At 40.3% G+C, this 14981-nt stretch overlaps 1 protein-coding gene across 6 annotated transcripts in view; it reads left to right on the top strand.

The window, feature by feature from the left end:
* The window catches only part of CNTN5 (contactin 5), a 664123-nt gene that overhangs the window by 407418 nt on the left and 241724 nt on the right, over positions 1-14981 (top strand). For all 6 annotated transcript variants that reach the window (XM_063329804.1, XM_063329812.1, XM_063329786.1 and 3 more), the window contains one exon: positions 12629-12752. In XM_063329804.1, the coding sequence (XP_063185874.1) occupies positions 12629-12752 (124 nt within the window). The remainder of the gene's footprint in view (positions 1-12628; positions 12753-14981) is intronic.

Here is a 14981-nt window from a genome sequence, read left to right on the forward strand (position 1 = left end):
ATCCAAGAGGGCAAGAACACGTCTACTGTGGCAGCTGAATACAACTTGTTTTCTAAACCTCTGTCAGTTCTGTTAATAAGTTTATGTTTGAGATATCTTTGACATTTAGCAACCAGAAATAACTATCATCTCAATCATCTGTCATTCCATCCACTTAAATTAGTAAGTTTATCATTTTAATTTGAACTCAAGGCTTTTTTCAGAGGTCTTGAAGGTAAGATATTTTAGTTATCTTCCTACAACAGGTATGTGATAAGTGATAGAGTTAAATGATCGTATTTATTAGCCGGGGCCTCCTAAATGAGGAAATGCTACAGCAGCCTGTGCTCATGTGTGGTCATGAGCGACCACTGCTACAAGTGAGAGGACACTTCACAAGAGAGGGGGAAATATATTTTATGTTATTATGATTAGTAACTTGCATAATTCAAATATCCAATATATGGCATACACTCAGGAGCCAGGCTTGCCATAAGAAAAAACAAAATTCTTTTATTATCTGTCTAAGTATACAGGTTCTCAAGCGACTTCTTAATGTATTTCCCAGGAGGCACGCTCAGAGGCCTGACATGACTTCTAATAAAGGTCCTCTTATACTGACTTTATGCCATTTAATTTGCACTGTTTAGTTCAACATGTGTTTCCTGATATTTCAAATTAAAAGAACTATGCTGTAGCTCACTGCTGAATTTAAACTATATGGAATTTCTTAGCGTAAACATGCAGTTAAGGCAATACAGTCCTCTTCAAGCTATGTATCAATGTGTAAAGTCATGACTAAAGAATGTGCATAGAAAGTGTGAATTATTCATTAAATACTCTCGAAGAATCATAAAGCTGCAAACTCTTATACTTTCTTACCGTTCCAAAACCTTCTGGAAACGCTGCAGTAAATGAAATTGAACTTAACCTTGAATAAAGACTCTTTTTATCCTTCCATCTTTAGTTTGATATCTTTCAGAAGAAAATAAAGAGCAGGGTCTAGTTCATGACTGGAAGTGTTTGAATCAATGAACCTCAAGATGTGCAAGATCTGAATCTAATTATTGTTCAGGGAGGATTCCTGACTTCACACCAACTGCTAGATTCAGCATTTACAAGTCTGAATTAAAGACACAAACTACTAAAAAATTTTTAATTTCTTAAACATATTGGGCAATATTGATTAATGTGGCATGCAATTTAGATAGTATAAACTAAGTTTAAAACAGATATGGTTTTTTTCAGGTCACAGAACAGAGAAAGTATTTTCAAGCCACAGAAAAATACTTGTCCTATCTTGCCCAATAAGCAAATAAACATATCTGCTTCAGAAGAGGTAAATCTAAAAATATGAGAAAATAATTTTATCTCCTTTGCAGTGTAAACTCAATCATGAGTGTACTTTACACCGTTCCAGCATGCAGCATACTGGAATCAATGTAGATACCTCAGGGCATGTGTATCTGCCTGAACTTGCCTGTCAAAAGGAAAGTCTCCTCCAATTCTCTTGACTTTTAAGTTAACTGAAACATAGTTTTAAGATTAAATGTATTTTATAAATGCATGTGTGTATAAATATATATACATACATATGTATGTCTGCTTCTATATATGCAAAATAATTATTGTAAGTTGCAGCCACCTTTCTTATTGTTAGAACCTGTTACACATAGATTTAATATATTTTGGTGTGATGAACTAGTGGGCTTTTTCTATTTCATTATATTAAAATAAATTTTATATTTTGACAGATTATAGGGATATTAAAATGAATAGTCATTCTTTATTTCTTAGGTGTTAAGTGAAAGTCTATATTATAGAATCTACTTGTAAAATCAATATTAGCACTGAAGTTAATATGTTTTTTTCAGTGTTTAAGCTGAAAAAAAGAGGGTTTATAGCTTTTAGTTGAAGAAAGCAATGTGTTTTCTCTGAAAGCAGGGTGATTATTTATACATCTAAAATATTTTCTGAATATACCAAACCGGTTAAACTGTTTGTTTCCATGGTAACAAAGGTTAATCAGAAGATGCTTTAGAGTCATCACCTCAAACGCATACAAGCAGCACAAACTGAAAACAAATGAGGAAAGGAAATTCAAAAGCAAGTTCGATAATGAGTAGTGCTAAAACCTGATCCACCTTTACCAAAAAGTGTCTTTCATTTTGTAGGACCAATTCGATATGAAATATCTTTGTTTTATTTTAATAAAGTCTGATGATACGCACACTTCAGCAACACATATAACTCCTGCATCTTTCTTAAAGTGTCCTGAACATATTAATACCCAGGACTGACAGGTCATTGGGATATGGTTTGGCCCATGATATGTCAAGTAGATACTTTTCTGGGTGGGATCTGAATACAGAATCCAATGTATATTTTAGGATGGAAGATCTGTTAGTGACCTCTCTCTTTAGGCTGCTTTAGAAGTTCTATCATTTTACACCCTCTTATATGTTTTCTTTAGAAAATCCTTCCATCTCCACATGGGTTCAACTGGCCTTTGAAAAATTGACAAAAAAAAAAAAGTATAGAAATAAGAAAACGTTTATTTCCCGGTCTTGTAAAAACTTTTTGTTTTTAAATTTTGCTGAGATACTCTGCTTTCAAAGGAGAATTGCCTCACCCTTTTTCCAACTGCCACTTGTAAAAATTCTGTCAGTGTGTCACAATAACAGCTGAAAATAAATGGTTTGCCTGAAGATCTCTCTAGTCCACCTTCAGAGGGAGTAGCAAATCTATCCACCAGTATTATCTGTAGCAAAAAAAAGTGGTCCTAAAAGGACATGAACAGATTAAATGGAGAAGGCCTGAAGGACGGGATACCATCCAGAGGGACCTGGACAACCATGAGAGGCGGGTCTGTGTGAACCTCATGAGCTTCAGCAAGGCAAACTACAGGGTCCTGATCCTGGGTTGGGCCAACCCCTGGTATCAATGCGGGCTGGGGAACAGAGATTGAGAGCAGTCCAGCAGTCCTGCTGAGAAGGACCTGGAGGTACTGGTGGATGAAAAGCTGAGCATGAGCTGACAATGTGTGTTTGCAGCCCAGAAAGCCAACTGTATCCTGGGCTGCATAAAAAGAAGCCTGGACAATAGGTCAAGGGAGGTGATTCTGCCCCTCTACTCTGTTCTGGTGAGACTCCACCTGGAGTACTTTGTACAGCTCTGGAGCCCACAGCACAGGAAAGACACGGACCTGTTGGAACAGCACCAGAGGAGGCCACAAAAATTATGAGAGGGCAGCAGCACCTCTTCTATGAGAAATGCTGAGATAGTTGGAGTTGTTCAGCCTGGAGGAGACTCCCGGGAGACCTTATAGCAGCCTTCCAGCACTTCAAAGGGGCTTATAAGAAAGACGGGGACAAAGTTTTTAGCAGGGCCTGTTGCAAAAGAACAAAGGCTAGTGGTTTTAAACTAAAAGAGGTCTGATTCAGACTAGATATAAGGAAGACATTTTTTACCCTGAGCGTGGTGAAACACCTGAACAGGTTGCCCAGAGAGGTGGTAGATGTGCCATTCCTAGAAACATTCAAGGTCAGGTTGGACGGGGCTCTGAGCAACCTGATCTAATTGAAGATGTCCCTGCTTATTGCAGGGGGGTTGGACTAAATGACCTTTAAAGGTCCCTTCCAACGCAAACTATTCCATGATTCCGTGAACACCTCCTTCGCCCATGTTTATACGCTGCCTGAGCATTTCCCCTTGGATACCTTGTCTGCTGGGTGAAAAATACCAGAGTGAAAAGAGCTGTGTTTCCTCCCACCAGTAGCTCAGACTGAGAAGAGGGCACCAAGAAGCCTAGCTTGAATGGTATGGTAACATTGCAGACAGTGGTCAAACTACACTAACGATATTTGATGCAAGTGACCAGTGCAGTGTAGAATTTGCTACCCCTTCTGCAGACAATTATATTTTAAAAATATTATTTAAGAAAACATTTAAAAGAACATTATTTCTTTTATTCTTTAAAAGTACAGCACACAGAATTATCAGATGCTAAAAATAATATTGCCAATGTAGCTTTGATGCTGGTCTTTGAACACGGTTATGTTTCCTTCCTGCCCACCTGTGTGTTCCTAGGGTTCCAGGAATTCATTCTTTTTCATGGTGTATTTATTGACCTGGAATTATATCAAGGATGGCAGCAAGAAAGCTGAGTGTTGAGGAATGACACTCTTTCAGTTACTGCAGAATTGACAGTTCAGGAAACTTTATTCTCATCTGCAGTTTGTTCTCATGGTGTTTGCAATGCTCAGCAAGATGAACATCTGATTTTTTTCATCAGTAATTGGGGGAGAGAATTAAAGTGTCTCTGTATGTAAGAGAGAGAAACCACATTTTGGCTAATGTCTGCAGTCCAGGATACACAGGTTCCAGTTTCTATTCCCTTGAGGATTTAAATACTTGTTACTAAGAAGTCATATAGTCTGGTATTGTGTAAGTGCAAATGTGTTGTAAGGAGAACCTTGGAATTCAAAAAATACTCGAGTGCTACTTCCAAGAATATTCAAGAATTTAAAAAGAGGGATTTTATTAATATTTGGAATGTTTTCCGTATCCACACCTTTCTGGAAAATACCACTTCATATAGTAAATCCTAAGGAGAGTGCTTAGTGCTTTTAATTGCCTAGATTGAAAATGGCAACTTAAAATTTGTAAAGGGGCCACAAACTAGCTTTGTTGCAATGCATACCTGTAATCTGAAAAGATATATGCCACTATAATAAATCACCAGTCTCATAGCACTTAAATAAGATACAGAAAACTGGTTGTTTTAATACAAGCCTGTGTGAGGAATAGAAATATTTCCCTTGAGAAATTAAAATAGTAAATTGAAATATACATATACTTAATATTTGTGTTAAATATTGATCTCTTGTTATGTTCTTGCTTAAGTTAGAAAATAAAAATAAGGTATGGAGTTCAAATCCTCCCATGCAAACTCACACGGGACTGTCCTGTTTAAGAGCATGTTAGTTAAAATACGAGAGCAAACAAACCTGATGCTTTTAGATCCCTGAATGGATCAGAAAACATACATGTGTACAAAAATGTGTGTGTATATATATATATGTATCACTCATATATATGCACACATACAAAGATATATAAATTAAATATAATAAAGAAATAAGTACAATAAGGAAAATGTCGAGGAGGTTTCCCCCAAAAGACCACACAAAGCAGCAGAACCAGCCAATGGTTCAAGAATCAGAAAATTTTATTCCAAGGTCATTTTCAGACGGAGAGAGGGTGGGTGGTGCGGGGCTGCCCTTGTCCATAGCTGTGGGGAGCCTCCAGTCGCCTGTGGGACCATGGCATGGTCCAGACTGGGGCTGTATGTCGTTCCTTGTCAATAGCTTTGTAAACCTGGAGGAATCTCTCGCTGAGTAGCTGCGGAGGGAGGGGACAGGAGTGCGCCATGATCTGGTCCTGTCCCTGTCTGGGCCTGTGGCTACAAAAGGCAGGATAACAAAAAAGGGGGTAGCCACTCTGGCTCACCATGGGCAGCGCTTGCCCAGGGCTCTGCCAGCCTCAGGCCAAGGCTGTCAGTCCCGCATCTTTGTCATCCCTCCTCCTTTGCCAGGAGACACCCATCCCATGGTGGTATGGGCCACCATGAGCCTGCTAGCCACAGTGACAGTGTCACTGCATCACTAGGTTGGCACCATGATTTGGTGTCATTTTTGACTCCTTAACTTTGTGTCAGTGTCAGAGAGGATAGCGAATCTCTCTTTGTGTGGTTGAGGATGGGAGTGAGCCATGGTCTGGTCCTGTCCCTGTCTGGGTCTGCAGCTGCAAAAGGCAAGATAACAAACAAAGGGGCAACCACCCTCACTGTTACCCTTACCCAGGGTAACCCTTACCCAGGGTACCCTTACCCAGGGCTCTGCCAGACTCTTGATGCCTTAACTTAGTGTCGGTATCCTTGTAGAAGGCAGCAAATCTCTGTCTGGGTGGCTGAGGACGGGAATGCGCCATGGACTGATCCTGTCTTTGTGTGAGCTTGTGGCTGCAAAAGGCAGAATAAGAAGCAAAGGGGCAATCACCATCACTGACCATGGGCAACCCCTGCCCAGGGCTCTGCCAGGCTCTTGATGCCTTAACTTAGTCTCAGTGTCCTTGTAGAAGGCAGCAAATCTCTGTCTGTGTGGTTGAGAACAGGAGTGCGCCATGGTCTGGTCCTGTCCCTGTCTGGGTCTGTGGCTGCAAAAGACAACAAACAAAGGAGCCACCACCCTCACTGACCATGTGCAACCCCTGCCCAGGGCTCTGCCAGGCTCTTGATGCCTTAACTTAGTCTCAGTGTCCTTGTAGAAGGCAGCAAATCTCCATCTGTGTGGCCGAGGACAGGGGTGTGCCATGGTCTGGTCCTGTCCCTGTACAAGCCTCCTTCTCTGGAAGACAAAGGAGGAGCAGCCACCATCTGTCGCGCCACAGGCAACCCCTTCTTCCCTGCCCGGGCCCAGCAGCCCTGCCCTCCCCTCCCTGCCCTCCTCCTGCCTCTCGCCTCAGCCCTCGCTCACCCGCCTGCTCGCCTCCACTCTGGGCCGGCACCGCGCAGCCCTTTCTGTGCCTGTCCTGAGCATCCTGTCACCAACCCCGTCACATGGCAACCACCAGCGTTCTGCTCTCTCTGATACGGTCACCATGTCACCAGGTGTTCCAGAGCTGGTGGAAGTCCGAGCTCTTGGCTGCCTGGGGAAGAAGGGGTGTCAGGGTGTCACTCTTCAGCCTTATTTAAATGCAGTGGGATGGAGAAACCCCATAACTCAGGCCCATGGGGGAAACAGCCAACATGGAGAGCCCGCTGTCACTCCTGTCTGTGTGGGGACAGCCTGGGGCTGTGGTCACCTCACGGCCCCTCACCATCCTGTCCCACCCCACCTCCCCTGGGTCTCCTCCTTGCTGTCAGGGCCGGGGCAGAGCGAGGTGAAGCTCAGCATGAGGGTGCAGACAGACAAATGTGGTGTCTGAACACTGGGGAGTAATTCAGGTGTTTAACATACACTGACGTAGTGCCACTTGGGCTGTCTTACAGCCTAATATCCTATGGATACACATGAAACTGGCAGGTGCGACCTGCATCACAGCTGGCAGCACAGAGCAGGGTTCGGGTGTCTGGAAACAGGCTCCGCAGTGTCGCTTCAGGGGCTGTGAGGAGCCTCACCTGAGCTAGAGCTGCTACACCGGGACAGGGCAAGGCTGGTGTGAAGGTGGCACCGTGCTGGTCTGCTCTGCCTCAGAGTGTCAGACACCCCACCACCTCCCAGTGGCACTGGGTATTTATTGGTTAGAAACTGAATGCCCTGTACAGATTAATTCATGTGCTTGAGGTTGGGTCTCCAGGGCACTTCATACACCCTGGGGTGTCTGTCCTGATCCCAGGAGGCCACTTCAGAGACCTCCCATAGATCCCGTGTCGCACATGGCAACTCTATGGCCAGGAGGAGTTGGGGGCGGAGGAGGGGAGTTGAGCCTGGAAAAAGGCGGTGAAGGCATTGCTTTAATTTTTGTCTTTGTTTCTCACTACCCAAGTCTATTTTAACTGGAAATAAGTTTTCCGAAGTTGTACCTGTTTTGCCCATGACAGTAACTTGCAGGGGATCTCCCTTTCTTAATCTTGAGCCAGGAGCTTTTTCATCCTTTGTTCTCCCTTGGGGAAATGAGTGAGCAGCTGGTGGGCACCTGGCAGCCGCCCAAGGTTAACCTGCCCCAGTGTGTAATGTCCTGCAGTAAAGCTGTTTGGATTGTATGTACTGTAGATATAGGGGGTGGGGGTGGTGGTCATTTTCGCCTATGAACTCTTCGGCTATATCGTTCTCAAATGGTTAGTGTTTCTAATCCTGTAAAAATTTGAACACATATATAAACCTGGTTGCTTACATAGAATAGTTCATATGTATAAAGTCGGATTTTATAATCAGGCACTTTTTTTCTCTTTTTCCTTGGCAATCATCCATATCTACTGTTATCTAAAAGTATAACTCTCACCTTGGTTACTCTTGAGATTAGCATAAGGTATCAGAAGAACATACTGCTACAACTGTTCATGATCAAAATGTGGCAAGAACCAGAGATTAATTTTTCAAGGAAGACTCTCATCAGAAAGAGCAGACTGATGTAGTTGATTAGACCTGGGACTAAACCCCAGAGTTTATTAATCCTAATATTGGCTTTCTTGAGATAATTGAGCAGTCCTCCAGTCTAGTTTGTAAAAGGGCACATGAAGAATCCTTGTAAATATTAATCAATGTTCAGTTATGCTGTACACTGAAGAAATTGTCTATAGGTTTTTGATGGTATTTAATAAGTGATGCAATACTCCTAAAAGAGATTTTAAGAAATTCCCATTTGTAATCAGGCGAAATTCACGTGGTCACCCACTTCAGACTGGAAATTTCAAGCACAATGATGTTAAGGTCTCCTAAGCATTTGCTGCTGTTATTTTTGTAGTTACAGCTTGGAATTCCCAAGTCAAGTAATGCACCAATGGTTTGGCAATGAAACCAAAGTTATTGAAAAGGGAACTCTTAACCCATGTCTACTTTTCAACCGTTGAACCTCATTGCCACCTACTTAAAATCTCACATCACTAAAACCAGGGATAGGTGAGATTCACTTATTCCTGAGAAGGCTGATTAGATCCCATACTGATCATTAGATGTATGTTTTCTCCAAGCACTTCAGATTTTAGTCTGCACATTATTCTGTCAGGGGGCACGTCTGCCTCAGAATCAATAAGGGCAGCAGAAAGGGTGAAGAAGACACAATGTTATCCAAGAATCAAAATTAAACAGTTTTGACAAATTGAAAATTGTGAAGCAGTATGGTGATTATGGAATTTCCAGGAGAAATTTGAAGTCATTTACCTGAATCTTGAATATCAACAATTCAGTTACCATGGAACTGAATGATTTAAATTATAAATTAAGATTATGGTTCTTTAAGTTACTTCTTTGATACGAAAATGTTGAGAACTGTTAATAAGTAATTGTTACTTAAAATAACAGCTGATAGGTTGGTAAAATGGTAAAAGGCAGACAGAATTCTATTTAACATTTTCCTGAAAATCAAACTTTTATCCTGCAATGTTAGAAATCTCTGTATTATGAGTGCCATGCGCATACACTTCTTTTTTTTTTTTAAGTTTGTTCTAGGAAAATTGATTAATTATGCACATTTAGTGTGGATATTCACATTCCTCAGTTTCCAAGATTTCAGGCTGTGGAGTCACCATTTGGTCCAATTCACTCCTCAGCCCTGGCTCCATGATTGACTACTCTTGCAGACATGCGGCCTCACACTATGGCTCTCTGCGTGCCTCGCAACCTGGCTTTACCTCCATTGTCTGGATTAGGGGAAGGGAAATGAGGTCTGCATCCCTGACTCTCACCCCACGTGAAACACCAACATTAGCAGAGTGTGCACTGCCTCCTGGGAAATATTCTCAAGTCCTATAGTTTCAATATAGCTTTGAACTCTCTGCATAGAAAAGAGGAGACAGTAAGCCTCCAGTGGTGTTCCAGTCAATTTTGGAAGAGTCTGTACTTCCCATTACCTCTAACGGGATGGTAAGTGCTAGCTAAACTATGTGCCCATCATTGATATTGACAACTATTGAAGCCTTCACAAGGCTTCATTTAATTTGAGCTTTTAGTAGCATTATGTATAAGAAAATTAATTTTTTTCTCTCTAATTGTAAGCCAGCCTGTGTTTTAATTTGAAAAAAATAGTTTAAAAATATTTTTTGATATATTTAAATTAGATATTTACATCTGGAGTGTGTTTCCTTCATTGCTTTTGAAATAAAGAGAGAAGGCGTAGAACACTTAAGATTTTCAATTTCAAGTCTGTCACTGGAGTTTAAATGAAGACAGTATCATTAGGTGGTCTGTTACGATTTCTTGCATATCACATATGACACCTCACTGTATTTTATTTAATCACCCCTTTATTAAGCCTAATAATTTATAAAAATACAGTCTTGTCTTTTCAACAAGTGCTTTGATGTCTTCAGAATAGACCTTTTTCTTCAATTATCCTGTTGCAGTCAAGATGATCTAACTAAGAATTCATTTAGTCACTTTAGCTACAAACTGATGAACATTATCATTCATTATTATGTTGTTTCTGAGTCTCCAAATAATCTCTGCCGGTACTCCACACTCCATCTGAAATGCAGATAAGCAGCTGTCTACATTTTTGTATCTTTTAGGAAGATGACTTGCATGCACTGAACATTCTCTGTTACCTTTGTCTTCACTGCAAGCAGAAGTAAAACCTGTTCTCATTCCACATAGCACAAGCATCCATTTAGCTACTACCATTAAGAATGACAACCTCCACATAAAGAGTTCAGACTATATTTCTAAAAGGAAAGTGCACCACAGCATTTCAGTATTACTGTTGCAAATAGTACAGGTAGAAAGAACACCTGTACTGCTAGTGACACCAGCACCTACCTACCATTGCATCTTTTTCTTTTCGTTCCAGCAATTCTAGACTGTGACATATTTTAACTACAGAGTCACTCCCAGGGAGAAGATAAAATCATTAATCATCATGAATATACACCCTATCCACACACCTACTAATCTGCATGGAATAACGCCTAAACCTAAACCCTTGGTTTCATTCTTCAATTCTTTGTTTTGGTAGACTCTCGCCTGATGAGAGCTCTGATTATTTACGCCTACATTCATTAGTATTTTCTCCTGTGCAAAAGGTTACCAAATTATAGGAAAAAAATCCATACAAAGTTTTCGTACTCACATTTTCCTTTCTTAAAAGAGGTTTTGCCCCTGTGGCAGCCTCGGTTGTCATGCTCAAAACTTAGCACTGGAGTTATTTGAACTTCAATAATATAAGCATATATTAGAAATCGCTCATTGTGGTTGGGTTTTTTTTTTTTAAATAATGTAGATATCTGTCCCAGAAAATATATTTCTGCAATACCTGCAGCTGAAGTAACGTACCTAAACACAGATGTAGTGTAAATATGCAGAACAGCAATCCACACTCCTTTACCCAGTCCTACAAAAAGGGCTAATAAACTTGGAAATGATGCAAAACAGAAACTACTAATTGCTGCTGCTCTTATTTGTTGTCTTTACAAATTGACAGCATAATTATTTGAATCTGTTTCAGTAGAAGCATACGTACCTGAAAATAATGCTATTTTCAAAATCTGCATTTCAATAGCGGTGTAAAAAGACAAAAAACTAAGTGTGTTATAAGTGTACCGTCACTAAAAAGGAAGCTTGAATAGCAGGATAGGTTCTCATGTGGTCTTTTCACTGCATTATAATAATAGAACTGAGAAACCCAAAACGTCACAGAATTTAAGGACATGGAAATTTGCATCTCAGAAGGAGCATACTATGACTTATGTCTCCCATGTTTCTCATCCTTTCTTCAGACTCCAAGACTTTCTTCTTGTACCAAGACTTGTAGTCCTGTGCACCTTCTCCTGTCCACTCAAACTTTCTGAAACTGTTAGCAGTGTGAAAAAGGTCACAGTTCACAAAACTGTGAACCCATAATATGAGGTTGAAGTTGTGGGGCCTTAGTAGAACAATGCAGCAAATAATTTTTATTAGTCAATGGCCCGAACCCAAAGTCTTCAGGTGCACCTTTCTTACTTCAAGCTGGTATTGATAGGATAAATATATCAGGAGGTTATAAACTGCTTAAGGTGTCATGCTGTCCTCAGTAACAGTTGAAGGACTTTTATGACGTGAACATGTGAAACCATAAAACTGACAGAGAAAACCCTGCTCCCATATGTTTCATTGCAAGCAGTAGGACAAAGTAACTATCTCCCCTCAACCAAATTTTTAGGCTAGTGCTCTAAATCTTAAGAGCATTATGGGACTAAATCATTCATGAGATTGGAGCAAGTCTAAGTTGATTAAAATTCCACAGTCTTCCAGCACACAGTGAGCATTTTAGTTATTCAGACCTACATGATCAGGAACCTTTTACTTTTCTGAAGGTTACACTTCCCTCTTCATAATATGAATGAATTGGAATCGTAGCTGTATTCTGTGGGTCTATCCGGCTTTCCTTGTTCAGAAATGTGAATTCATATGAAGATATAGATACATGCCAAAATTAGAGAAGACAGCGCAGGAAAACGAAATGTCAGATTTTGTTATATATTGTTTAATAGCAGCCACCAGTTGCTGCCATTAATTTTACAAGTGATTTTTCTTAGCAACACCTTGACATAAAGGGGAAAACTGTATCTTAGTTCTTGATGAGATAAGCTGCTGCAAGCAGCAGGAAAATTTTTGTTTTCCCTTATCTATAAACAGAGTTAACTCTTCTTGCTGGCTTAATTCTCTTGATTTGCTCATTAGACTGCAGGTCAAAATATGTCTGATGAGAAAGCCATTTTAAGGCATGATGAACACTTAAATCATACTATATATTTTACTGTTAACTTAGTAATATTTCTTCCCTATCTTTTTTGTTTTCTTTTAACTATTGCCTTTTAATATAACATCTGGAGTAATGTGATATGAACCTCTGGAAAACAAACATAATTTTGCATACTTTAGTCTCACTTTATAAAAGCTGTAATACACTTACATTTATTCAGAATCCCTAAACTATACCGCTTCTATTTCCACAGAAAGTGTTGATTATGGGCCGGTGTTTGTACAAGAGCCAGATGATGTGATTTTTCCAACTGATTCTGAGGAGAAGAAAGTATCTCTGAATTGTCAAGCTCATGGAAATCCTACTCCCACATACAGGTACCTGTTTCAGAAATAATTCTTTTAATTTTCAGAATATTAGCCTCTGCAATCCCACTCTGAGAGTCAGTGTGCTTCGTAGAACAACATAACAGAAACAGTTCCATGACAGAAATGGCTTTTCTGATTGAATGCTTTTTCTGATTCTGAATAAGCAAGAAAGATAAGCGGTAGTGGTATACTACGCTTCACGTAAGGCAAAGCAATCTGTGAAGTTTCAAATTGTGTTTTCTGTGCATCGTACCTACCCATGTGGAGGGACTCCTTTCGTCCAGTTTTTTGACTTCTGTCTGTAACAGCTGACAAGATCAAAAACTCGGATTAATTTTTTTCTAAACATCTATAAAGCTATGAAATACTACCCCATTTTATAGGAAAAGCAGTAAAGAACAGGTACACTAAATGACACGACTATGCAATGCAGGGTACCGTGGCTGAGCCAAATGTGGTGTCTTTTCACTCACAAGTCCACCATTTTATTCCTTTGCAACCATTGTCTGTTGCCTGTTTTCCCATACAGACTATTATGCCACAGTTTTCTACTATATAGACCTGCTATGACACACCTGTGAGTCTGAGTTCAGGTTATTAATGGTGCCCACTTACAGGTGTGAACAGCATGTTGCAGCCACCTTATCCATTTGCTGTATCTGACTCTACTCATAATTTGTACAAATTACAAGTGATGTAGTGGGAACACATGGTTGATTTTTTTTTCCTTATACACCCTTTATCTTTTCTCATAGAATCATTCTTCACTTAAAATGGGAACATAAGGACCCTTACCGTTGTTTTGTCATAGGTGACAATCATCTATTCCGCATTTTATTTTTCACGTATGATACTTATTTGACTTGTGGATTCTTTAGCATTCTGGATGAATTCTCCTTAGATGCATTTGAGTCACAAAACTTGCAATTCTATGTCTGGAAGAAATTCAGAGGCAGTCCCATTTTAGATATCCCCATCACAGCAGCACTGAATCTGCCTCTTTGTAACAGATGTCAGTTGTTAAATGGATCTGATGCGTGGCACAACCTCCCCAAACAGCACAGGCATGACTGAAACACGTAACATGGGACTAGGAATGAGCGGCCAGAACTTCTTCAGACTTGAACTGCGTGAACTCCTCACCATGTGGGATGAAAGCTATGTTTCATTCTTCCTTATTGACATTCCTTGTGTAATTTCAATTACATATTTGTGGCTTTCTTGATTAAAAATATGTATATTAGTCTCACACACTGTTAAAGTGCTATCAGTCCATTAAACATAGCATGTGACCCTGTGGAAAAGTCACAGATTCCTAAAAAAGATGGGGACCCTATACTCAGCCCTCCCATACAACCTCATTGTTCTTGTGGAGATCTTCTCTTTGGAGAACCTATGTCATTTCCTTTCTTTCTTGGTCCAACTTTTTTTTTGGCATTTTCCCATTGGAATGCAATCAACAAATACAGACCTGCAGCATATCTTAAAGGGTGGCTAGAAAGAGGACAGAGGTCCTCTCTTCACAAGGAGCCACATGGAGAAGGCAAGGGGCAATAGACAGAAGAGAAGTTTCATACAAGAGAGATTTCATCTTAATGTAAGAAATAAATTTTTTACTCTGAGAACAATCATTCACTGGAATAACCTCCTCAGGGACATGACAGGGTCCCCATCACTGGAGGTTTTCAAGGTGCAATTGAACGAGATGCTAGATAATCTGATCTAGGCTCCTTTTCCCATGAAAGATTGGACAACGTGATCATAAGGTCCCTTCCAATCTGGGCTGTTTTATGATTTTGTTATATCCATTCCTTCAGCTGCGAGAGATTAATTGGTGTCAGCAGCCTCATAGACAGACTTTCCTAACTGCTGTTCATGCAAGGAGAGCTTTGGCCTTAATGGCCTTATTTTAACAGCAGTTTCTGTTGCTGCCACTTGTCTGTACAGCATATGCAATACACACTGCCATTCAGGGAAAGGGAAAAGAGACATAAATTACTTGGTGAGGGGTATACTGTTCTCCAGGGCAGGTTCAGAGGGAATTTAGCCTCAAAAAAGGCTATAGATAAGCAAAGGTTTGTTGTATTTCACAGCCCAACCTTTGGCATATGAAATAGTGAGGAGAAGGGTTATTTCCATATCACCAAAGACCATGTCCTATTATCTACGAGCATTGGACAATAGACATCTCTGTTTCCATGGGCTGTGAGGCCCATGCTGCTAAGAATTATTTTCAGA

Source organism: Chroicocephalus ridibundus, chromosome 1 (assembly GCF_963924245.1).
Source record: "Chroicocephalus ridibundus chromosome 1, bChrRid1.1, whole genome shotgun sequence".
Classification (NCBI taxonomy): domain Eukaryota; kingdom Metazoa; phylum Chordata; class Aves; order Charadriiformes; family Laridae; genus Chroicocephalus; species Chroicocephalus ridibundus.